This window comes from Solea senegalensis, linkage group LG13, assembly GCF_019176455.1.
Source record: "Solea senegalensis isolate Sse05_10M linkage group LG13, IFAPA_SoseM_1, whole genome shotgun sequence".
Lineage (NCBI taxonomy): Eukaryota > Metazoa > Chordata > Actinopteri > Pleuronectiformes > Soleidae > Solea > Solea senegalensis.
In genome coordinates this window covers 11,510,276-11,536,211 of record NC_058033.1, presented here as the reverse complement: position 1 = coordinate 11,536,211, position 25,936 = coordinate 11,510,276, and the positions used below count along the sequence as shown (strand labels likewise).

At 40.1% G+C, this 25,936-nt stretch overlaps 3 protein-coding genes across 5 annotated transcripts; 2 read left to right on the top strand and 1 right to left on the bottom strand.

Moving 5' to 3' along the window:
• Nucleotides 1-265: 265 nt before the first annotated feature.
• Nucleotides 266-13,124, bottom strand: ftr82 (finTRIM family, member 82). Of its 2 annotated transcripts, none has more exons than XM_044043106.1 (8): nt 12,976-13,124; nt 5,003-5,620; nt 3,589-3,684; nt 2,914-3,147; nt 2,116-2,275; nt 1,962-2,018; nt 1,677-1,742; nt 266-1,598 (listed from the first exon to the last, which is right to left on the bottom strand). In XM_044043106.1, exons 2-8 carry the CDS (start codon nt 5,591-5,593, stop codon nt 1,078-1,080), a joined length of 1,725 nt encoding a protein of 574 aa, XP_043899041.1. In that variant the 5' UTR covers nt 5,594-5,620; nt 12,976-13,124; the 3' UTR covers nt 266-1,077. The 2 variants fall into 2 exon arrangements, with proteins under 2 accessions (XP_043899041.1, XP_043899042.1); XM_044043107.1 differs by lacking the exon at nt 12,976-13,124 and adding an exon at nt 5,730-5,740.
• Nucleotides 13,125-13,983: 859 nt separating this feature from the next.
• On the top strand, nt 13,984-18,371 carry ftr83 (finTRIM family, member 83). Of its 2 annotated transcripts, XM_044041203.1 has the most exons (8): nt 13,984-14,661; nt 15,073-15,168; nt 15,367-15,600; nt 15,845-16,004; nt 16,131-16,202; nt 16,632-16,700; nt 17,147-17,213; nt 17,481-17,540. In XM_044041203.1, exons 1-7 carry the CDS (start codon nt 14,086-14,088, stop codon nt 17,197-17,199), a joined length of 1,260 nt encoding a protein of 419 aa, XP_043897138.1. In that variant the 5' UTR covers nt 13,984-14,085; the 3' UTR covers nt 17,200-17,213; nt 17,481-17,540. The 2 variants fall into 2 exon arrangements, with proteins under 2 accessions (XP_043897138.1, XP_043897137.1); XM_044041202.1 differs by lacking the exon at nt 17,147-17,213 and having other exon boundaries at nt 13,986-14,661; nt 17,481-18,371.
• Nucleotides 18,372-20,328: 1,957 nt separating this feature from the next.
• On the top strand, nt 20,329-25,069 carry ruvbl2 (RuvB-like AAA ATPase 2). The gene is made up of 14 exons (XM_044041314.1): nt 20,329-20,389; nt 21,037-21,091; nt 21,240-21,295; nt 21,480-21,621; nt 21,846-21,975; nt 22,060-22,126; nt 22,221-22,327; nt 22,451-22,544; nt 23,202-23,420; nt 23,519-23,637; nt 23,803-23,922; nt 24,012-24,141; nt 24,437-24,551; nt 24,730-25,069. The coding sequence occupies exons 2-14, from the start codon at nt 21,037-21,039 to the stop codon at nt 24,753-24,755; spliced, it is 1,380 nt and encodes a 459-aa protein (XP_043897249.1). The 5' UTR covers nt 20,329-20,389; the 3' UTR covers nt 24,756-25,069.
• The last annotated feature ends 867 nt before the right edge of the window (nt 25,070-25,936 follow it).

The window sequence follows — 25,936 nt, the reverse complement described above, 5'->3', positions numbered from 1 at the left end:
AATCAACCAGCAGTGGGAGCCAGGAGCACTGTCAATGTAATACACATTTTGAACAGTATTAACAGTGTACTGTTCAAGATGTATTTCAGGCTGATTCATAATCATGTGGTTATAAAGGGGATGGTTCACAAAACACAACAAAACTGTATTTTTAAATTTGATATTACTGAAACAAACCTTTGTTATACATGACTGCAAATGAAATACAGAATGCCCTATCATGTATAAAACTTGTTTTAAAAACAACCATTATAGAAATCAACAATCCATTCATTCATGTAGCTCTTTATTTTGAACCATAAATGAATCATTTTGTTACAAAACAAGATTTTTAAGGGTAATAGTTATGATCTGGTTGGCCATTATATAGGTAAACATACACAACATTAAATAAAGGTTAGTTCAGGGTGAAAAATAAAACTGCTAGATATCAAAACATGACAAAATGAAATGAAAATGAAATATTCTGAATGTACTGAAACCATGATAATACCTTAATGCACCAATATGAACGTTGTTGAAATACTCATACATTTGTTTGATATATTTAACATGTATTTTTCAATAATAGTGGCCTACAGCATCATGACATAAGTAAATATACCTTGGGTTATCACAAGGGTACAGTCATTTTGAACAATAAGTACATCATTACAATATGTCATACATTTAATTCAGTGAGAATTGGAACTGGAGACATTGACATTTATTACATACATGTGACATGTTATAATATTATCCAGACTGTAATGTCAGATGCTTAATACTTTTCTTCAGTTTCAACTGGTGTGATAATGACGTAATTATCCATTTCACTTAGGTTTTTAGAAAACTAACATTATTGTTTGATTTGACAGCAGAATGCAACATGTGATATATGATGTGCAGGGCAAATATATATATATACACCATTAAAAAAGCCTTCTTATAAAAAAAAAAAGCAAAAAAGTTAAGTTATGTGGTTTGGTACAATTTTACAATATAGCAAAAATATAAATCCCAAAAGCATTTCCATTTAGTGTAAGAAACAAGTAGCCAATATTTTTAGATTTCGAATGAGAGCTCAAATATTGACAATCACTTGACATTGCAGATCTTGACTGAGGTTCCAACTCCAAAGCCTGGATAGAGGGGCTCAACGAATGTGGTCTCAAACCTGTACAGCAGGGTCATGGTGTTGCCTATGCTGTAAAATGCCAGGACACCTGCAGTGTGATCCAGGTACACGCCAATTCTTGGGGAGTGCGGGCCGCTGACAGGTTTGTCTACCCTGTTGTGCCAGGCGGAGTAACCTGTATCGGAACAAAGGAGACTCCAGGATTTGTCATTGTAGCCCAGGAGACACAGCGAGCCTTTGCCCTTTCTGCTGATGCTCTTGTAGGCCACTCCAATGGAGAACTCTCCATTCCACTCAATCTCCCAGTAGAAGCGGCCTCCAGAGAGAGCCTCCCGGCACAGCACCTGAGCAAAGCTGTCAAACCGCTCTGCGTTATCTCCGTAGGGCTGCAGGTCCCGGGTGCGGATGACCTTTCTGCTGCTTTCAGAGATGAACAGCTCCTTGTAGGCGGTGATTGGGTCCAGTTTGAGTTGGCAGAAGTCTAGTAGGGAGTGGAATAAAAACATTATTTTGTAAATGAATTGACCAGTACTGTCACTCATCCCATTAATACACTTACATTTCACAAAATCTGCTCTGCTCCTTGGCTCTGAAGGAGGAAGGTTGTTCATGATCATTTCTTTGCCTGCAGATGAGGAAGCACTGATTAGACCGAACTGAACACACACCCACACATGCCTTCAATTCTTTTGTCATAGTTATTTTAGTTTGTTTGTAACAGAGGAATGTATGATGCAAGTGCTGTGTGGTTTACATGCATCACCTGAGGGTGACTACACTGTCAAGATGGACAATAATTAACCTCCTACAGTGTTGTATTGCCATAGGACGTGTTAGTGCTCACCTCTGCTCTTTCTGTCCAATGTTCGACTTTCTGTGGTGTAGACTGGAACCTCACTCACTGTAAGATATTTGATATTCATATTTAGCATACGGAGGCTGTTGATATTTAATGCCCATGATGTAAAAGTGGTATGTTTCTGCTGGTAACGTCAGACCTGACTTGGAGATCTTGAGCAGCTCCTCTCTGCCAAACTCTTCCAGGCGATCCTTAATCTCAGCCACAGCTTTCCTCACAGCGCCAAAGGAAAAGTCGGGGTTTACAGTAACTTTAGGAATGAAGCCGTCATCAGTGGGAGTGCAAAGGTAGTTAAAGTTCTGAGGGGAAAGAAAGACAAACGTTGATGAGCATGAATAATACTTGATTAAGTGGGATCAAACATTTACACTCAAACCCATGTGGAAATATCAAGATTCATAAAACCTCAACATTTTAGAGCCATAAACATACTGGAGGCTGTATCCAAACACTGATGGTGATATTTAATGCATCATACTTTGCACTTGTAATAACTCAAACAATTATCATGATCCTGACGCCATAATAAGAAATTAAATCCTCCCATAGTCCAAAAACATGCAGATTAGGGGATTGGGCAAATTGGACACTTTCAATTGACCATAGGTGTGAGTGTGAATGATTGTTTGTCTCTATGTGGATGTGATGGACTGGCGACCTGTCCAGGGTGAAGTGGTCGAAGATGAAGATTTTATATGCAGGATGACAGCCTCAAGAAAACTGTATTATTCAGGCCGTAATCCACCCTGTCCTTCTTCAGTGAAATGAACTGTAATGTATGTGTATTATGTATATATATACATACCGTCTATGAAAGTGCTATTGAACTTTTTTGGTCTTAAATAAAGTCTATAATAATAGTTATTCTTATCATAGTGCTTCACTTGAGAGTAAATCCACATATTCCAAATTATTATTATCCAAATATTCATGTCACCTGCAAAAAGTGGATGTGGTCCTCAGTGCTGTACAGCTGCTTGAGCCCCGTCTCCTTTTTCTTCAGCTCATCGATCTCCTGTTCCAGACGCTCAACCAAAGCCTCGGCCTGGTTGAAAGCAGCCTTCTCGTTGATACCGATCAACTTGGTCACCTCAGACCTCATCCTGTCAATGGAGCGGATCATGTCCTCAAACATCTTCTGGCTCTCCACCATGGCCCTCTGGGCTGAATTCTGCACAGAATACACAGGATGTGTGTTCACGATGAGCTACGACAACCAACAGTTGATGACTTTATGTCTGTGGAGGTTCATGGTCATCCAGGTCGTTGTGTCTTTGGGGGTTCGGGGGTAAAGTGTGACCAAAACAAACAAACAAACAAACAAAAACGGTGACAAATGAAGATGTTCCACACACTCATGATGAGGAGAAGCCCAATAATGTGTCGTCCAACACTAATTCACAGGCTGTTGTTTTTGTTTTTTTGCACTTTTTAGCAGGATATGAGAGCAAAGTAGCAGCAGCACACTACAAATGGACTTTGAGACTTACCTAAAATGTCCAGTTGCCTACATCTACAGTAAATGCCTGAAGTCAGGTGCTCTCTCCTGACTTTAATCAGATGCAGCTGGTTTGCAGAAAGAAACAGAATGTTTTTAACAAAATGTCCTCACCTTCAGTGAATCGACTGATGTCTTCAGTTCCTCCAACTCCTTCACCCTCTCCTGGCATTTTTGTCTAATCTCAGCTTGGGAGACTCCCAACAGTTTCTGCAGAATAAAGGAGTGTTAGTCAACCATCTGTTTCACTGTTTTTTGTTGTTTTTTTTTTAGCTGAACTTGCTTCTTTTACGTTACAGAATTATGCAGCGCTACAATTTTTGATTCATTTTATTAAATCAAACATCGCTGAATTATGTCTAATAGAGCTTGGTATTTGTTGGCTCTGTGAAAACATTCTTTTTCATCAAAAAATATCTGGGGAGGCCCTTTGGCATGTCTAATAAACCCAACTCAAAGAATCAGCTTAATACAACCAGCTTTTTATCTCAGAGGGAGGGAGCTGGGCTGCTGCTTTGGTGGAATTCTGCCAGGAATGTGAATCTACCCCTGGCCGATTTTTAAAGAGATGTTTCAAGGTGCACACGGCACTGACACGCAGAATAGAGGGCTTCTAATTCAGCTTTTACTCAAGCCCACCGACCCATTCTTCAAGATAAGCTCGAGGAATGTGGGGAATCTCGGGGGTGGGAGTGAGGGGTGAGCATGAGAAGGGGGAGGGGAGAGAATGGGAGATGGAGTGAGATGTGTGGGATTCAGGCTGTAAATCTTTGGATGAGAGAAACCAGACTTGTGATGTTATAAAGAGAACAACCAGGATGAATTATTACTTCACCCTGCCCTAAAAAGATGTAAGCTCATATTCATAGTTGCCATTAAAAAAACCCTCTTTCTGCATAATTCATGTAAAACCACTATGCTCCACTGCTCTCAACAAAGCTGATTTACACTGCGGTGTCTGGTGGTAGTGTTATATGCGCCACATTGTTTTACGGGCTGTTTCATTTGAATGTGGCTTCAACACTGTCACTTGTTGATCATGTGGTGTGGAAAGCTTTGACTCACTGACAGTCCAGTATCAGTACAGATCCACTCCCACAGGTGGGAACCAGAGCAGCAGATGGAAGTGGACAGTTTCTGTGTATCTATCTCACTGCTGGAACACCACATTCTGTGAAAAGCGGCTCTCGGGGGAGATAACAAAACGACACTCCCCCATCCTTCATGCACGCAGCTAATCAGAGAGCTGGACTTGTTTTGGCGGTGAATGCCAGGCTAGCTGATAGCACTGGGGAAATGGGTCAAAGTCCAACCACCACTTGTAGCACAGCAGCAGGAGTTGGTCAAAACAATCTGTTTGGTTTATTATTTTTGACATGTCAAGGACTTCAGCTTGTGGTCTCTCTCATGCAGCTACTTATCGTTATGTTTTAAGTATTTTGAGGCTGACAGAAAGTGATGAACAGTAATAATAATAATAAAAATAACTATTAAACTATTACCAGCAGAGACAGTAGGATTTTCTTACCTGTTTCTCACCTCTCTCTGCCTCAGCAGAGACAATGTCATGGCCCCTGTGTTCACTGACTGTGCAGATAGCACAGATACACATCTGGTCTGTCCGACAGAACAGCTCCAGGGACTTCTGGTGCTGCGGGCAGATCTTCCGGTCCAGGTTTCCCAGCTCGTCCACCAGTTTGTGCCTTTTGAATGTGGCTGATTCATAGTGAGGCTTCAGGTGCTTCTCACAATAGGACGCCAGACAGTTCAGACAGGACTTAACAGCCTTTAATTTCTTCCCAGAACAGAAGTCACAGGGGACATCAGTTGGTCCGGCGAAGATATTCCCCTGGGACGTGTTGAGGTTGAGGTTCAGGCCGCTCTTTTTGATCTTCTCAGCCACCATGTTCAGAGTGGCATTGGGGCGAAGCACAGGCCTCTGGGTGAATGTGATCTTGCACTGGGGACAAATGTAAATCCCTGTGTAATCAGCCTCGTTCCAGTAGCCACTGATGCAGTCCATGCAGAAACTGTGTCCACAGGGAATCGCCACAGGGTCCCTGAGAAGGTTCAGACACAGGGAGCAGCTGAAGTAATCTGGAGAACCGTGGTCGGCCATTGTGATGGACCTGGAACACAGTCAGACCTGTGGAAGGAGACAGAGAGAATGCTGAGAAGTGGATGAAGTTTTCGTCGACTGTGCCTGGGAGCCCGCCCTCAAGAGTTTGGTACAGCCTGCCAGGGACAGGACCTACTTGTATTTCTGAATTCCAGAGGTTATTGATTGAAAGCAGACAAGGCCCTCCCCCTGTGCTGTGAGTATATTGAGCCCTGCCCAGTTTAGATAAGCAGGTTGAGCAAGGACGGGGAGAGAGAGAGAGAGAGAGAGCGAGAGAGAGAGAGAGAGGGAGTGAGAAAACAGTGAAAGAGAATGAATGAAATGTGAAAAGCAATGAGGTGTCAACAATGTGGAAGAAACTGCTTCCATTTTCCCTGCTGCTTCCTTTTCTCTCTGAAACTCCTCATGTGGCTCATCTGTAGATGAATTGCGCACACACGGCTCGGCAGCTGCATTTCCACCTATTGTTGTCAGACAGAATCGCCATTGTCTTAGACCGGTTACAGTCCGACAAACATCAATGTGGACGAAGGTACTGTAGGAATTTAAGGGACCACCCAATAAACAAACATCCCTGCTTTGTGACTTCTATCACCAAAAAACATGCTGAAAAGTTTAACTTGCTGGTGGCTGTTTGACTGGGAGCAGAATGCAGATCTGTCATGTTGACACAGTGACCAGTCAAACCAGTTTGGACACTTGTGCGAGTTAATTTGTCAACTGTATTGTATCCGTTTGCACAGTAGTGAGGAAATGTCACCACTGCGTCACACAGGCATGCATATTTTGTTCTCAAACAAATGTTTTCTGTCCGCTCCAGGTGTGCTGGTGCAATGGATGTTTTACATATTTTTGTGCATTCTTCACCATGGACTCTTCTGTATCATGACGTGTCATCGTAGTTTTTTCTCGACAAGTATCCGCCTGCTGCTCACAATTACTATAAAAATCCAACTGCAAATAAATAAAATACTTTGAAATAAAAGCCTTCTAATGAACTCTTTTCAAACCTGAGCCAGCATTGTGTTGGAGAGAAATAAACGTTAATATAAGGTTGTAAAGACTACATTGGCCCCACCTTGACTTCATTTTGTGCCTTAGTTCACACACTACACAGTTTCACCTCTCCATATTTGGTCAGGTTTCTGATAAGCCAGTTTTCCTTCCTTCCTCCAGAGTAAAGGGAGCGCTGTGTGCTTACAGATTAACTATGTGTCACAGGAAGAGACAGTCAGCAATGAACTTGATTTATATGAGCATTAAAATCACATGATAGACAGATGAAGAGGGTGCATGAAAAAAGAAAGTGGGACATTTTACATGTACCATGATAATGTCTTGCATATAAAACATTTTTAATTACAATCTGCGTAAAAGAGGCACATGTTCAAGTTCTAGTGTTTTGTGATTAAACTACACTACAGTCTTTGAAGTTGAGTTCAAGTTCAAGGTGAAACGGCAACCTCTATTAATGTGAAGCGAATGTGCTTTCTGCACAGGAGAATGCATGTGGATATATGAGCAAAGGAAAATGTGGACTTGACTCACTCACTGAGAGCGAGTAATAAAAACAGGAAGCGACGATATTCAAATGTGTTGCGGGAAAACAGTGCCCACATGCGTTTGTGTTCATAGATGGCTAAAAATTAAAATGAAAAATGAAAAATTGCAAATGTTGCTGTTGTCATGACAAAACAGGAAAAATACACCAAATTCTACTGGAGCATAAAAAAATAATATTTTCAAGGTTGCCATTACAAGGATTTTAGATATAAAATACAAAATGAAATTGTAGATTATGTGAGTACATAACTAAGTTGTTGAACTTTACATTATAAGTAAATAAATTAGTCATGAGACAAACTGAAACTTAAAAATAAAACCTTGAGGTAGGAATGTATGGATTTGTTTTGTAACACAAGTTTCTAAGTGTAAAGGCGTTGTAAAACAGATTCTTATGCTTAAGGGTTTTCAGTATGTGCAAAGGTTCATAAATATGAACTGTAGTAAGTGAAGACCTACAGGTCATTCTTCCCCATAAAAACTACATTTTTGTTTTACGAAGCAAAGTCCATCCTCTGGCATTGGACAGTTAGAGGGTTATTTGAGGTGGTAGAACAAAGTCCAACAATTTATTTCAATAATAATATACCGTTTTTGAACTGAGACCATGTTTACTGTCTGTTCAGAACAGCCAGTCCCGAGGTCCACGCCCAAACCTTGAAACACGACTCTGATCAACACACAAGACTAGACTCAATAATTCCCACATGTATTATTGTTTTGATGTGAACATGGGACACAAACATTCAGTGCAAATTAATTCAACACATGGATGTGGTTATTACAGCTGGGCTTCATCTAATATTTGAAAGGTTTCCCTTCACAACAAAGTGCGTAATTATCCATCAACATAAATAACAATTTATTAATTAAAATTCACAAATTAACAGTGAGTGCAACTACTGAAATATATAGTCTGTAGGCTGACCGGCTGACACTGGATAATTATACATAAAATGTTACAATATTGCTATACATATGATACAGTATATATGTATATATATATATATATATATATATATATATATATATATATATATATATATATATATATATATATATATATATATATATATATATATATATATATATATATATATATATATATATATATATACATATATATATATATATATATATATATATATATATATAATATAATAACACCTACTTTTAAACACAAAGTATTTCTTAAAATCTATCGAATCTATCGTACATATTTTATAGCAATAAAAATAAAATTAAAAACATTTGTTTATTTCATGGCCCACCTGCAGTGCCACCCACATTTCACTCGTTTAGAAGATTCATGCAATTGTGTATGTTGCTCGTATGATTAACAGCATACAAATCAGTCAACTTCACCTGTGCTTTTCTGAAACATTTGTCATCTTGGGATGACACTTCAAATGTAAACAGCAGCAGTTCATAAACTATCATGCCAGAGAGCTATAGCAGGGATGAAGCATGGACGTGTGTCTGTACTTGGTCTGTGTTTACTTTCTACAGCTCGTTTGATTGTAACAGCTGATAAACTAAACTGAATAATACACTGCCTGCCCAATTTCTGACTGCCTTCAGCTTAAATTATGACATGCATGCATTCACCATGGCAATATTAAGATAAGCTTCACAGCATCTATTGTTGCTTGACAGGTGATTTACTAAAGGCGCCAGTGTGTGCAGTGCTGACTTTGATGTTGTTTGGATATGAAATGCAAGAGATACCTGTAAGAAAACAGGCAAACATTGAATGGGTAAGACGCTAGATTATCTTAATCCACCGTTGTGCAAAATTCCCACCAAGATTGTACTGTTGTATTTGTGATGGAGTTGTTAAACGGTTGTGTTAAATCTAGTCCAGCAAAGACTCTGAGTGGGGTTAAGGTCTGGACTCTATGGTGGCCAATCCCTGTGTGAAACTGATGAGTCATGCTTGTCTTTCAAAATTTCAACCCAATGACTCCTGGCATTGTCATCTTGGACTTGCCAGAAAAACCTGGTCATTCAGTATATTTACTTAGTCAGGTGAGCTTATTGTGTTTGGTTACATAATGGTTCATAATATTGTGACCAACCGGACCAACCCAAAATTATTACACTGTTCCAACAGGTTTGTACAATAGGCACCAAGTGAAATACTGGTGCACATAGGTCTCTCAACCACTGCAGCTCTCTCGTGACAACAAAGACCTTTGAATAAATGTTTAAAATGAATTAAAAACATCATCTTCTCCCTCCAACTCAAATGTTGCAAATGATGCGGTCATTACTCGCCAACTGTGTGTGTTTGCCGTCTTTTATTCGGTGAGGCAGATACTCTGACATGTGCCCATTACTAGAACCTGTTACAACAACATACATAAACATGGAGACTTTACAGTAGCCATAAAGGCACGTTAACAGTAATAGTACCAATTACAATTATAATTCAGCATCCGTCTGGCCTGTGGGCTGCCATTTGGGAGCAGTTGTTATAGGCAGCCACCTTCACCTCAGGTTCAGAAAGGCACTGGATGCCAGATGCCAGCAAAAAGAAAGTTGCAGGGAGATTTTGTAAGTCGACACTTTTGTAAGTCGCTTTGGATAAAAGCGTCTGCTAAATGACATGTAATGTAATGTAATGTAATTTTGCACCACTGATCCTCACAATAAGAGGCAGGTAACATCTATTTTCATGTTATATTTCATAACAGTGACAGGATCCCAGTTTTTAGACGCTCAAAGGGAGGAAAGGAGGAAACGAAAGCCAAGAAGAATTCTATTTTTGACTGACAACATTACATGCAGACTTCCAGACTTTCTTTAGCAGGATTCCATGACAGCTGCTAATGATACACTCACACACAGATTTACATTATGTGAATGACAAGCGGCAAACCTCAGCTATCTGCAAAACTCCTTCCTCAGCAGCATGCGTCATGTGCATATGCTACCATTTATTTCTCGAGTGCAACTGCATGTATTTCGAGATACGTGTTAGAATATTATTCATCGTTGTACATCACATGGTCTTTGTTGTAGTCCCCTTCAAAACAACTGGACGTAGGTGTGGAACCAGGGGTGTCTATAAGTTATCCCAGATGGATAACCACAAAATCCCAATAGCGATAGACTGGAAAGGGGAGAGTAAAAAAAAACAACAAAACTGTATTGACTCACTACCTTAATGAAAGAAAACACTAACATTAACTAAAGCACCGCCGCCAAGTGACTGAATCAATATTGTATAGGAGACCCAGAAAACACGAAACGAAAGGCAAAGGCTGCCCGGAAGACCTTTGATAACCCAAAAGATTGAGGTCACAACAAACTCTCCAGCACCACAAGTTATACACTGGGAAACAAGCAATTGACATCAAACACACACAAAATTCTGAGTCGTGTTTATAGATACACCGACAACTTAAAAAGCCCCAGCGAGAACCGCTCACCACCCCTGAAGGCGACACAATGAGTCAGCACAGAGCACTGGAGACTCAGGGTATATGAACACTCCCCACACCTGGGCTTAATCAACACCAATCAGTGCCACACACACCTGACTGCAGTGACTTGATTCTCCCACCACTCTCACAGAGCTGGAAGATTGAGTGCCCTCACATATAGTGCACGAATAAGTCATGAAAAGTATTTATTTGTTGCTCGACTGCAGCCGGGTGAACAGGCTGTGACAGGGGACTAGTATAAATAAGCCTGGACTTCATTACAGGCAGTTGTTTGTCCTGTCATTGTGCTGCTACTGTGTGTTTTTGCTCGCAGTAGCAGCACAACATTTTGGCTCTTCTATTCAACAGTCCAGATACACCCAGAAAATACTTTAAGAAGTTGCCAACTGCTGGAGAACAGATGTCTCCCCTCTCTCTACACCACCCTATGAAGATGTATCGGAAACCTAATCATTGGGGATTCACTGTTATGCTGGTGTCATGATGTCATAACAGTATGTCTTCGCTTCTTCCCCAAATGATGAACTATATGTTTGATTACAACCGCAGGTCAAACATCAAACAGAAATGTGTCTTTAACCCCGGTTAAAGACACCCCCGAGTGTCAGCTTGTTATTGCAGTGGACATAAAACTACACAATGTGTTGAGTATCAGGGCTCTTAATTTTAATGATCCGGGCACTTATTTTTAATGATTGTTAATGACATGACATATTTATTAAAGAAAGCTGTACTTCCAAAACACTTTTTTAAAAAATCCATCCTCCTTTCTCAAAAACTTTCTTAATGCTTACTCTCCAGGTTAGTCCAGTTACTTTAGCCTACATTTGATGAATATATCATGTGCAAAGAGTGTTGGAGGAAACAGACTAAAGGCCTCATTCAGACCTGTTACTGCTGACTCTCTCTCACCAGACACACATTAATGGACACACACTGACTCATGACAGAAACATTACTTTTTTCTTGCAAAAAATGACATGTCATCATCATCAGTGTGTAACTGAATTTAATCACATGGTCACAGGAGTCCCATTGTCATGCCAGGTGTGAACAATCCTAATTAAGGTTGTGCACTTTTGATTAGATCATTCAGGACAGATGTGAAACACCACCTCAGCCGACATCATAGCTTCTCATTTGCATTTCAACTGGGCCTTTTGTCCACTGGTTTCCACCAATACTCTTGCCCTATTATAGTACTGAAGTATCAGTCTGCTGCACGAGATTATTCTTTCTAGTGTGCTCCGCATTTGTGGCCCGATCAAGAATCACGTTGGAGACAACAAAATGTTAATTTGAGGTCGTAAAGACTACATTGGCCACACCTTGACTCCATTTTGTGCCTTACGTCATACACTAGGCAGTTTCATCTCTCCATATTTGCTGAGCTCTCTGATAAGCAAGCTTTCCTTCCTTCTTCCAGAGTGAAGGGAGCGACGTGTGTTTACAGATAAACTACTTGTTACTGGGAGACAAGACTGACAACAAACTTGATTTATATGATTGTTTATCACAGGACAGATAAATGAAGATATTGCATGTTTGTCAATAAAGAAATCAGGAAAGTTAATATGAAGCATAATGAAGTCTAAGATATAAGACATTTAAATTATAATCTTTGAGCCCCAGTGTTTTATGATGAAACTACACAGTTTTTTGGCAAATGAGATCAAGCATAAGGTGAAATGTCAAACGCCATTAACGTGCATACTTTCTGCAGGACGAGTGTGGGAGAAAGCAGACAGATATATTTTCATCAAAGGAAATGTGGGACTAACTGAGTAATGAAAACAGGAAACTACGACATGCAATGATGTTATGAGAAAACAATGCACGCATATGTTGATGCTGGTAGATGAATGAAGATTAAAAGGGATAAAACACTCAGGCTGGAAGTGAACGAAAAATCTTGTGAATGTTACTGTCGTTCTGCCTCACAATTCTCACAATTCTGCCTCACGTTAAGAAAAATGTTTCAGTAAAGAAGAAACTTTTTGTGCATGGTTCTTCAATATCAAAGTGAGCTGTCGTAAATGAAAGCCTACAGATGCTTCCTCCTCATAAAAACTTTATGAAGCAAAGTCCATGCTCTGGCACAAACAGAGTTCAGAGGTTATTTGAGTTGGTAGAACAAAGTAAAAAAAACAAAACTTTTTTGCAAGACAGTAATTAAATGTTGCTACAGAACCAAGACTACAAATTTTGTTTGGTTATATCAAGACGGGTGCTTTGATGATAACGAAAATCAACCGAAATAAAGAACTGGACAAAATGTAATGTAAGGTAACCACTCGAATTTGGCCGCATCAGTGGAATTTTTTGTCAAATATGATGCTACATGAAGTGTTGCATGTCAGCTGTAGTTACCGTTGTTGACGGACAACAGACCCTACGATGCCTGGCAATCTGCTTGGGCCCCGCTGGCTCCAATACAATGGAATCCTTTGAGCAAGCTTTCTCAGCCCTCCTGTTATCTGGGCTATCAAGTGTAGTTGCATTCCTATCTCCATTTCAGCAGCACTGAAACTCCATCTTGGCAGAGAGGTGTGTTCACTGTAAGATGAAATATACAGAGGACATTTTTTTAGCAAGGAAGAATAAATTTTCTTATGATTGCTGAGGTTTTGTGGAATTAATTTTGCGATAGTATATGCGATAGTACGTGTGTGAATCGTGTGTCATGTCAAAGTAAAAGTAAAATGGGTTGATAATTAACTGGTTGCAGGTAAGTTGAAGGTCAACTTCTCACTGGATCATGAAGGCCAAAACAACTCAATCTGGCCAAAGTCAACAAAAATACAATGAAAGCAAAGAAAACTGTAATATTGTTGTCAGTTATAGCAGAGAAAATAATCGGTATAGCTCATTGTGACATGAGTGTGTATCATAACTTGTCCACAGGGAACAGTCTGTCACCATCAATCCGTGACACTCAGCAATTAGAGTACATGCAACAGTGTAGTAAGTGTGACACGCCTGTGGTTGCCTCACTTTGCATTGTTGCATTTAGGACTTGTTACAATGAATATCATACTTTCCCCCCCATTACTCACCTACTGTATATGTGATACAAACAATATTATTAATATTATGCTATGCTCTTCTACCATTTGCAGCTCAAACACGAGTAAATGTAGAAGTTACTTTATTTTTAGAATGTTTATATGAATTTAAAACACACACACAGTGAAAATGCACCTGTGCTCTCAATGCCAAACCTTGTATCTTGTAATCACACATTTCATTCATTCTCTTTGCACTCTGTAATGACTGGTGGAGGCATTTATTGTCCTTTACTTGCCCCGCCTTTGTTTTACTGGTTTCGGCTTAACCAGTTTAACCTCCCTCTCTGTTTACGCTATATAAACCTTGCCCGTAGTACCTGTGTGATCACTTTGCAACTGTGCTGACACAAGTCACTGGCTAATTTTTGGAGCCTCTTCACTGTACTAAAGGGAACAGCACCAAGTTGTCTTCATGTCATCTGACCAGGATAGCTGTTACCTGTGTAAGGAATACCTCAGGGATCCCGTATCCATCCCATGTGGCCATGTTTTCTGCTCTATTTGCCTGAAAACATACTGGGACCACGCTGACCACACAGGCTCCTTCCTCTGCCCACAGTGCAGAGTCAGCTACAGCAAGAGGCCCACACCAAGACGCATGGCGGGCTCACGGCACTCCACCAACCAACGCAACTCCGAAGCCTTTCCACCTCCGCCCCCGTCTCCTGATTACAACTACGCAGGACCCCAGGATGTCGGGTGTGACATCTGCATTGGCAAAAAGCACAGAGCCATTAAGACCTGCCTGATGTGTCTGGCCTCATACTGCGAGAAGCACCTCAAGCCTCACTTCGAGTCTGCCACTTTCAAAAGGCACAAGCTGGTGGATGAGATTGGCCACCTGGACAGGCAGATCTGTCCCCAGCATCAGAAGGGTCTGGAGCTGTTCTGTCGCACGGACCAGATGTGCATCTGTGTGCTGTGTACAGTGAAAGAACACAAAGGTCACGACATGGTGTCTGCTGAGCAGGAGAGAGCTGAGGAGCAGGTTGGTAACCTTTTCATTTAAAGTGACAGCACAGATTTTCAGACTATTACTGCCTGTAGTTGTAATAGTGCCAGAAAGTACTTTGCTCAACATGGTGGATCTTATCATACCGTATGTAAATGAACAGTGTGTCATTGGTTAATCAGTAGTTACACAGTCACATATTATGGGTCATTGCACAAGCAGCACAGTGGCAGGTAATGCATGAAAGTGCATTATGCAGTACATGAAACAAAGCAATAAAACTAATTTGCAGTCATTTGAAACTCAGTCTGCTGGCTGCAAGTGTTGAGTTGCGTTAACCTCAGTTTGTCTAAAATCGGTTTAAGTTTTATAAAATAGTGACAAGATTGTTTAGTCTAAAATAACTGGTGTCATAAGTGTAAACAATGTCTGTTGTTCTCTTCATAGCAACGACTGGGCGCCACCCAGGCTGAGATCCAGGAGAAGATTCATGACCGGCTCAAGCAGATGGAGGAACTAAAACAAGCAGTAGACTCACTTAAGGTTTGTGCCAACATCATTCATCAAGTAGATAGGACCAGATTAACTACTGCATGCTGAAAAGAAAGTTATGATAAATCAACTAAACAACACAGACAACATTCCTCCATGTATGGCTGATGACAGCTTCCCTTCAACGTGCTTGACAAACCAGTGTGACACCCAGTTGATTCACTGCATACCTCTATGTTTCTTGCGCAGAACTCGGCGCAGAGAGCGCTGCAGGAATGTGAGAAAATGTTCAGCGACATGATGCGCTCCATCGAGAGGATGCAGCAAGAGATGGCAAAGCTCATCTCCTCCAACAAGAGGGCAGCACTCAACAACGCAGAGGGCCACTTGGAGCGTCTGAGCCACGAGATTGCTGACCTGAAGAGGAGAGACAATGAGATCACTCAGCTGTCCCGCACTGAGGACCACATCCACTTCATCCAGGTAAATGACTGACCGCTACTATTTAAGTAGGTGTGTAATGTGTTGAGTTTGATACTATAGGAGGCCACAATACAACCATCCATGATGATACAAGCACACTTACGAAACATGATTAATATGCCATATAACATCAAGTCCTCCAGCTGTCTTTAGTTTTCATTACATTTCAACTCTAAATATCAAATAGAGTGCACAATTTCAAAGCATGCATAACCGTCATGATTTTCTGTTTTCTCCTTATTAGAGCTATCACATGCTGATCGCTCAGACAGAAGCTGAGGAGCTGCCCACAGTCAGCGTCAACCCCTACTTCACCTTCGGCCCGGTAAATAAGGCCGTCTCTGAGATGAAGCAGCACTTGAATGAATTTGGCAATGAAGAGCTGGTCAAGGTAGCCAAGACAGGTGAGTGTGGAGCCGGCATCAAAACAACTTGCAGAAAAATACAACATTTTTGGTTTGATATTATTTCTGTCCTAAATATACTGTATTATCGCTGCAACCATTTTAATACATTTTCCTTGTTTGCAGTCAACAAGATGACCTTCTGCCAACTGGATGAGTCCAAAAAGAGACGGTCAACAAAACACGAGTCAATAAAAAGTAAGAGATACCTTTTCTATTGCTGATTTTATGTTGGCATCAAAGTTGGGAGTAGTAATATGAGTTCCTCCAGCCCTGACAAGGGGAGAGTCAAACACATTCACTCGCCGCTTTGTACTCCTTTGTGCTGTCCTGTTTGATGTGCAGTCACGGCTGCAGCTTATATTCATTAGAGGAAAGTCTCAGGTCACTCGTGATTAAATGTTTACTTTGATTTTCTATTATCATGTTTCTCCGATATATATATATATATATAAAAAACCAAGTTGCATATTGTTATGATTGATATAATTTGAGGTATCATTTACTGTCAGTCTGGCTAAAATCACATTTACTGTACAAAAATGCTGTTTAGTAACACAGTGTAATAAAAAGTAAGTCTCTATAAAAGTGCTTCACTGATATACTGTACAATGTTTCCTTCCGCAGGTGATGAAGCTGCCATGTACAAGTCTGTTCCAGTGCAGGAACCTCAGTACAGGGAGGATTTCCTGAAATGTGAGTCCCAGCTTCTCTGAAAGAGTTTCCTGTAGAGACACACTTCACTGCTCTCTCTGCTTATTTCACTGGAAACACACATCAGATGCTGATGAGGTTTTCTTGGTCAGTCCCTGCGGCTGACCACAAAAATCACTACTGAGTAACTACTGTGTTTAGAGCTTTGTAGTTTGAGCATAACATCCTTTAACTGGGTGTGAAAAAAAGCTAATGCTTACTAACCAGTCAGCTTACAGTAAAACATGCGATAGTTTTAAAATGAAACTCTATTTATCTGTTTTTCTTGTATCTTGGGGGTCAGGGGAAAAATGGCCTCATCTTTAAGGTCACTCTGTAACATGCTCAAAGGTCATGGGTGTCGCTCTACAGTTTAAAATGCACTTTCTTAGATGCACCTATGTCGGTGGTCAAACTCATAAACAGTGTTGATACCTCTGGCATTCCAGATAATAAGCCGGGCCGATCTAACCGAGGCCACCGGGTGTCCCACCAGCTGTGACCTGCAGACAGCAGGCAGGTGATATCTAACCCCTGGGTTTATTCTGATTAGGGGGTCTCCCACTTTTGTTTAACAGCAAATCATTGCAGGAGTTAAACATCTAACAGAATGAATAAAAATTAAATAAAAATTGTAGTCTCCTTCTGCTAACATCTGCAGCCTTGCAGCTGGCGGTGAAATGGTGAGGGGGGGTGCTAGCTGTTGTGAAAAAGTGACTTATTGGATTTCCTCAAAAAGATCTAATCCAAGCAATTGACGTTAAAACTTCTGTCTCCTCCTAGATGCTTGCCAGCTCACTCTGGACTCAAACACAGCTTACAGACAGCTCTATTTGTCTCGAGGAAACCGGAAAGCTACCCTCAAGAGAGACCCCCAGAACTATGGTGACAATCCTGCCAGGTTTGATTCCCTGCCACAGGTCCTGTGTAAGGAGCCCCTTTCAGGTGGTGCCTACTACTGGGAGGTTGACTGGAGTGGGGAGGGGGCTGCCATCGGTGTCACCTTCAAAGGCATCAAGAGGTCCGGCTATGGAGACAGCTGCCGCATCGGATACAACCGCAAATCTTGGAGCCTCTTCTGTTCTGATTCCAGCTACTCAGCCCGTCACAGCAAGGATCAGATAGAGGTCAACGCACCCTACTCCTCTCGCATCGGCGTGTTCCTTGACCACGCTGGTGGTACCCTCTCTTTCTACACTGTAGGAGACACCATGTCTCTCATCCATCGCTTCAAGGCCTCTTTCAGTGAAGCTGTCTATCCAGGCTTCTGGGTTTGGTACGAGTCGGCCATCACCATCATCCAGTTGTGATTAAATATCACCCTTATATACACTGCTAATCAATGTACAACAGTGATTCAGTGATGTTGTTCATGTACAGAACAAAGCTATTACTTACTCTGTAATGACATGTTATAATCTCTCTGCTATGTTCTTTTTTTCTTACAATACAAAATGTGTTGAGTATCAGGGGACTTGGTTTTGATGACTGTGAATATTCTGCAAATTACAATGTGTGGAATCAAAACTCAGGTGTATGAAGTTAACGATCATTCGTATTATTTAAAATAATTAAAGCTGTACTTGATTGAAATATTCAATGGGACCATTTATACGACTAGGATATGCTTTTAATGAATATATTTTTTAATCAATAAAATTTTTTAGAACAAGATTGTGGTTTTAATCTATCCTCATACTCTCAGAAACGTCCTTATGCTTTTGCTCTCCAGGTTGATGAATGAATAATGTGTAAGGTACATTAATTCATTCATGCATTTATTCACAATGCAAAACCAACCTGAACCTACTTTATCAGGGACACATTATCTCCATGGTCCAGCTGCCTGTCAGATCACAGAACCACAAAGTATATTAAAATAAATAATTGTTGACATAATATTAATTTTTGTTCATTAATCAATTTGAGAGACAAAGGTGGACAGCGTGTGTTATGACTGGTGCTTTGAGAGTGAACAGCAGTGTTGGTTTTGTGGAAGTCTGAGAGATTTGGGAGAAACTGTACAGAAATAGGTGAGGTGTAACCGAGAGCTCCTGAATTAACGCATGGTCGAAACTCGCCAGGCAGCAGCTTTCGTAGTTTGTGCTATGCTTAACTAAGGTATGGCCCAGTGTAATAGTACAGATCGTTATCATCTAGTTATTCATTAAAGATCTGGATTCAGGTGATAGTTTTCTTTATGAAAACAACTCAAGATACAAGATATAAAATTCAGGGAGGCACTTGAGCATGTCTATTGACAAATCCTGTTTTTTTTTTTTTTTTTTTTTTCAAACAAATGATAGTGATAACACTTCACAACTTGACAATGGCAAACAACTACTTCTGGGAACAGTTTGTAACTTCCAGTATCGCCCTCCTGTCCCTGTATGAGTAAAGTAGATTGTGGAATCCTAAAACTGTGGCCTGAAGGAAAAACATTGTGGATATTACATAAAGGATATGAAAGTCTCCCCCTAGTATCCTGGAAACCTTTATTTAAATATTTTCTAAACTTTTTCCAGTTTTCCCAGAATGGAAAAACACCTTCAGGCTTAAACTACTAAGTTTTTGCCACTATTTAACCAGGAAAAACGAGACAAACAAATATCTCTCAAATCCCATATATTTGAGACAGTAAACATCTGATTTTTAACGTGTGATAAAATTATATACAGTGGTTGCCAACCATTAACAGGAGCTGGGGATCACTACTAAGTTTTAACCACAATCAGTAGGCATAGAAAAAGGCATATTAAATAAAACAAACTCAAAATATTGGGCCTGGTCTTTCTTTTCTGATTTCACTAAAATTTGTTAAGGATGGTATTGAGGTTGGTTGTCATTAAATAAATTTGATTAAAAAAATTAGGAAAAAACGGATATAAGAAGCATCTAAAAGTTAGAGTTGTTGTTGTAATATTGTTGTTTTTCGTAGGCATACATACCTATATTCCCCAGAATCCATGCTCCCTCTAGTGGAGAAACATGTGTAGTACTTGGCGAGCCTGTCATTACCACAAAATCAGTCCTGGGAGACTGAGTGGCAAGAGGTTTCACTGTTTGAGAGACAGTAAATGAATGAATGAACGAACGGATAATACATTAATTAAAAACTTAAATAGGGCTAGTATGGTAAAAAAAATAAAATAAATGTATCTGCTATCTTTGCACAGCGACCATTTTTACAGGTTCAGATAAAAATTAACAGAGATCAAAGGCAACGGTGTGAGTATCTTAGTTATCATTATCATGAAAAAATAAAAGGACAGCTACGGAATACTATGGATACAAGAAGAAAAGAGCTAATGTGGATATGCCTTATTTACTGTTATCAATATTCCCAACTGCTTTTCCTTGTAAAACATGTAACATAATATACCTATCGTTTTACCCCTTTTCGTCAGTTTCCAGATACAGGTAGTTTTAATTGGAGAATAACACTGCTCAAAAGCAACAGGGTTATAGTATTCTGAATGTATGGTTGTATGACGGTTTGACTTGCCGAGTAATTTAACAATTATTCAACATTTTACCTGTCTTTTCTCTGTTGCCGCCATGTCCACAGAGGGTAAACCGGAACACATTTTTGCACATAGAGAAACAACTCGTTTCTCTCCGGACACATTTACACTGCGCACCTTCAGAAAGAAGCGCCGCATTCTCACATTTTCACAAGTGTGGCTGCAGAGGTGAGTGTACTTTTAACGGAAAATCACATAATCCTGTACATTTTGATAGTGTACGAACATATTGGCTAATCCTCACACGAGTGGCATCTTTACGTCAACATTGGGGTGTAAGAGTTCTTACAAAAGACAGAAACTGATGAATGGACCTAGCTTGTATGCTAACACAACATTAGCTAGCGTTAGCATTGCGTTTCGTTATACTAATGCTGTTGAGAAGATGGAGCTCAGAGTTTGGCTTCCATAGACCATTTAAGTCACGTTGAGATTGCAGACACGCCAGTGTTTTGTTATTAATACATTTTACGTTTATTACAAATAATTGACCACAGGTACATAGGTAACACAACGGTCGGACCAGTCGTGTTGTCTGTCTCTATGACAACCGGGTGGACAGGACAGGTTTTTCTAGGTCACCAACGTCTTTTGAGTGTTGTTCAAAAAAATAAATTGGTTGGTTTAATACATGACATGTTTACAGGTGGTTGCGGCTCTTGCTTAGCTATGTTTTAAATACAGAGATTGTGAAAGGTAGAAAAAATTGTGATGAGTGTTTGCTGTCACTGCTGGTTTCAATTGAAATGAATTGAATTGAGTTTAATTCATCCAGAAAAAAAAAAAACAAGTTGGCTTCTTATCCCTCAATGCAGATGGCGACTACAAAGGTTCCAGAGGTTCGCGATATAATGCGGATTGAGAGAATTGGTAAGACATGTCTTACAACAACATATATAACATTTAATAATAGCAAAGCTGTCAGTGGATATAGATGAATAATAACTTGATGTGAAAATAGGTAGCCTTTCCAATTTAGAACTAGACTTGACTCTCACCACTTGTATCTTTTGTTCAGGTGCACACTCTCACATCCGAGGCCTTGGTTTGGATGATGCTTTGGAGCCGAGACAGGTAGAGTTAATGATTGTCTCATAACATTTGTGGATTTGAATTTCAGTTTATTTAGTGTAGTCAAGGTTAGTCTAAGCAGGAATGTTCTGAATTTAAAGTCTATGTTGGAATACAACAAAGGGAAAAGGTGATGTGCAACAATATGTCTTGAATTTGGACTCATCTTGTTTCTGTTCACCTGCAGGTATCTCAGGGGATGGTTGGCCAGCTGGCCTCCCGTCGAGCTGCTGGGGTCATTCTGGAGATGATCAAAGATGGCCAAATCGCTGGCAGGGCAGTCCTGATTGCTGGCCAGCCTGGCACAGGAAAGACTGCCATTGCTATGGGTAAGTGTCACACAGGAAACTCTCCAGACTGCAGTGTCAGTTTGTCATCATGGAAGTAATATTGTTGCTTTGAATTAATTTGTTAATATCTTTACATGTCATTTGGCAGATGCTTTTTTATCTTCAGTTATATTGAATATCTTTGAATTAAGAATCCCTGTTCACAGATTAATTGATGTTGGTTCAATTGTGTGGGTTCATTTGGAATGTTCTTGTTTATGCAGGCATCGCCCAGTCTCTTGGCTCTGATACACCTTTCACAGCCTTGGCTGGTAGTGAGATCTTCTCTCTTGAGATGAGCAAAACCGAGGCACTCAGTCAAGCTTTTAGAAAAGCCATTGGAGTGAGGATTAAGTGAGTGAAACACAGTAATCATAAATCATAATTCTTATTATTTTAAATAAATTGCTGTTGAATTATTTTTGTTTTTGTTTACAGAGAAGAAACAGAGATTATTGAAGGAGAGGTGGTGGAAATCCAGATTGATAGACCAGCCACTGGAACGGTAGGCGGTTTACACACTTGCCTGCTTTGGAAAATATTTGAACAAACAATCTTTTTGGATTATCATGTTACTGACAGTATTTATTTTCTATCAGGGTGCCAAGGTAGGAAAGCTGACTCTAAAGACTACTGAGATGGAAACAATATATGATTTAGGCAACAAGATGATTGAAAGCCTTAGTAAAGAGAAGGTTCAAGCAGGGTAAGTCAATCCCCACTTTATGTATATTTAAAAGATCAGTATGCAACCTCCAGTTTCACAACTTTTGGGTCTGTGATTCAGTCGTTTTTAATTTAAATAACTTTTTATACTGATATCTTTCAGAGATGTTATTACCATTGACAAAGCCACTGGAAAGATCAGCAAACTGGGCCGCTCCTTCACCAGAGCCAGAGACTATGATGCCATGGGAGCTCAGGTATGCTGACGCATCACTAAACTCTTTGGAGAGCAACTAAATGTCTTGTATAGACATGGCATAGACATTTTGTATGTCTGTGCCTTGGACTTTTAACTTCCCCAATGTCCGCCTGGTAAACCTGTGTTTTCTATCTGCAATGCCAGAACTCGCACCCAAGCATGGATGACGTCTTGGTCAAAGCCAATGAAAGACAATGCATAATCATAATTGCTATAGGTATAAAGCCTTCAAAGAAAACCCCTTTAAAATAATTCCTGTACACTACTCCCTGTGTGTGTGCAACAATAGATGACTGGTGTAGTCAACACAGTTTTTTGACAGAACTTGCACTCAAGCAATTTGTTTTTGCAAATAAAAGGTGAAGATGATTATGATTTTTGTCTGAAAAATAACTGTTTTTGTAGGGAATAGCACGGGTGGTTTGGGTGCTTTGTATGTATGTCTTTTTTTAATGTGACTGGAGCCAGTAACCTCATTACACTATTTAGCTTAAGTATACTTTAAATGTTTTCTATTTGAATTGCAATTTGAATTGTGCATGAATGCATACATTTTTAAAATGCATTAGAAAATGGTGGAAAAAAATCCACGAGCTGAAGCTTCAACAATAGGTACTGTAACAGGGTCCATTCTTTTTGAAATGTGCCTTTGCAGACACAGTTTGTACAGTGTCCAGAGGGAGAGCTGCAGAAGAGGAAAGAGGTGGTCCACACCGTGTCCCTCCATGAGATCGACGTCATCAACAGCCGTACACAAGGATTCCTGGCTCTTTTCTCCGGAGACACAGGAGAGATAAAGTCGGAAGTCCGTGAGCAGATTAATGCTAAAGTGTGCGAGTGGAGGGAAGAGGGAAAAGCAGAGATCATTCCAGGGGTAGGTCCAAGTGTGTAAGTGTGTGTGCGTGCGTGCGCGTGTGTGTGTTTCATCTGTGTGATTAGCACATGACTGATTTTCCATGTCTGTGGCTCCAGGTGTTATTTATTGACGAGGTCCATATGCTGGATATGGAGTGCTTTTCTTTCCTGAACCGTGCCCTCGAGAGTGACCTGTCCCCTGTTCTCATTATGGCCACCAACAGAGGCATCACTCGGTATTGTTTACATCTGTCTTCAACTCATATCTAGAATTTTCACAAATTGTCACAAAAATCTTTATTTTATGTTGGCTTTTGATAGATTATTCAATACTACATAAAAAAATATTGAGTATAAGAAGTAAAGTGTCATCCCATAATCCTGAACCTCCTCCTGTTCAGTATCCGTGGCACAAACTACCAGAGCCCTCATGGAATCCCCATCGACCTGCTGGATCGCCTGCTCATCATCGCCACCTCGCCATACACCGAGAAAGAGACGAGGCAGATCCTCAAGATCCGGTGAGAGTCTGCTCTCATCATCCCACCATCAAACTTTGTTTCCATCTCTGCTGAATAGAAATGAAGTAAAACCTGGATGTTTATTTCAGGTGTGAGGAGGAGGATGTGGAGCTGAGCGAGGAAGCTCACACTGTCCTGACTCGCATTGGTATGGAGACATCACTGCGTTACGCCATTCAGCTGATCAGCACTGCAGGACTGGTGTGTCGCAAACGCAAGGTAAGCTCAGTCAGTTTAATTGCTGAACGTAGACGTCACGCTGCAAGTGGCAGGATTTCTAAAAAACTGTTATTTCATGAGTAAGATGCTAAAATAGTAATGTTTTGGGGTTATGTTTTTCTGTCCTCAGCTCCTTCAGTTTCAAAGAAATATTACATGATATACTTATATTTCTTCTTTTGAAGATATTTGGAAGCAACATCCTGCCTGCTGTAAAACTACAGTTAAACCCCATGTATTCCTGATTGCTAGTTGCCTTCTTGCTGAGGTAATCTTTGTGTTGTGGCTTCTCCAGGGGACAGAAGTGCAGGTGGACGACATTAAGCGGGTCTACTCTTTGTTCCTGGATGAGGCCAGATCCTCTCAATACATGAAGGAGTATCAGGATTCCTTCCTCTTTAATGAAACACGTGAGTTCATCCTTGGTCTCTTATCAGTTCAATCAAAATGTCAACAATACATCACATTGTCTAAACGCTCCATTCCATTCTTAGTATGTGAATTGTAAGATGATCAGTGAAACTAAATAATGACTCGTACATTATATATTGTAAAATAATGCATTTCAATTCTGTTCTTGCATTTCAGAAACAGCTTCGATGGACACCTCGTAATAAAGATGACTGCCTCGTTTTTTTTATGTTGTCGATCCTCTGGAGTTGGAATCTTCTCGGATTATGATTTTGCTTAAATTTGAATTCAATCAGTTATAAATCATGATAGAATTCAGATGTCATAAGTTCCCTTCATGTTGTGTTCTCAGTTGAACTCTTATTTGGTGTCATTCTGGATTTAGCACAGTTCTGTTCATCACCGAGGCCTTGTGGCAGGAATTTCCATTCCTTCTGTGTTTTTCCCCTCCTTTTTTTTGCTTACTTTAATGGTTTATTTTTTATGAAAAATATTAAACAGGCTTTTATTAGCAAACTCTTGGCTCTGTTTTTGTGACTTAGTCTTAAATGCTAGAAGACCACTGCTGGTTTTAAATAATTTGTTGAAGTGCCCATCCACTTTAGTTTATATAATACAAATGAACCAAGGTGCTGTGAAATATATCAGTCTGTGACTTTTGCGAGTTTACATACATAAATCTAAAAAGAAAATTTAATTCACCTTATAAAAATTACATTCAAATTTGACATAGGCAAATTATTAGTCTCATGGTTGTAAACAAAAAAAATAGGTGCTATGATTTAGATCCCCAGTGTGCATTCAATATCGCCCCCCTGTGGGCTTTTGAGTAATTACAAGAACGATATAGTCTCACCTACTTTTGTGGTGGTATTCAAAATGGTGTAACTTGTATGACTTTACTCTTCCAATCATTCCTGGCAGGCTGTACACAAAGAGGTGCAATGCTGCCCTCCACAGGAAAATCTCATGCTGCATAATTGTCCAACCTCACCTGCTAAGTTGTGACTCAATATGTGTCACTCTGTGTGGAGCGTGTCAATGTTGCCACAGACATGAAAATGGAAAGCTGCTAAATAATGTGGAGCTGATGGTCTTGTGTGAATTATTTGATAAACTTCACGTTGCTAATATGCAGTTCATCACAGCTGTTGATATCACATCCAAATATATATGATATATAGTTGTATGGTTTAAAGCCATGGTTCTCAAACTATTGTATGTGCACCACCAGAGCTGGTGATCCCGTTCTACTGTATATGCCAGGGTATGAGAACGGAGTGGAGCTGAGGGATTTTGACCAGTTTACATAGAAAATGAAACAAATAACTTTTTTTAATAAGAGTCACTCTATCTCTCACTCCATCTTAATCTAATTTGACTA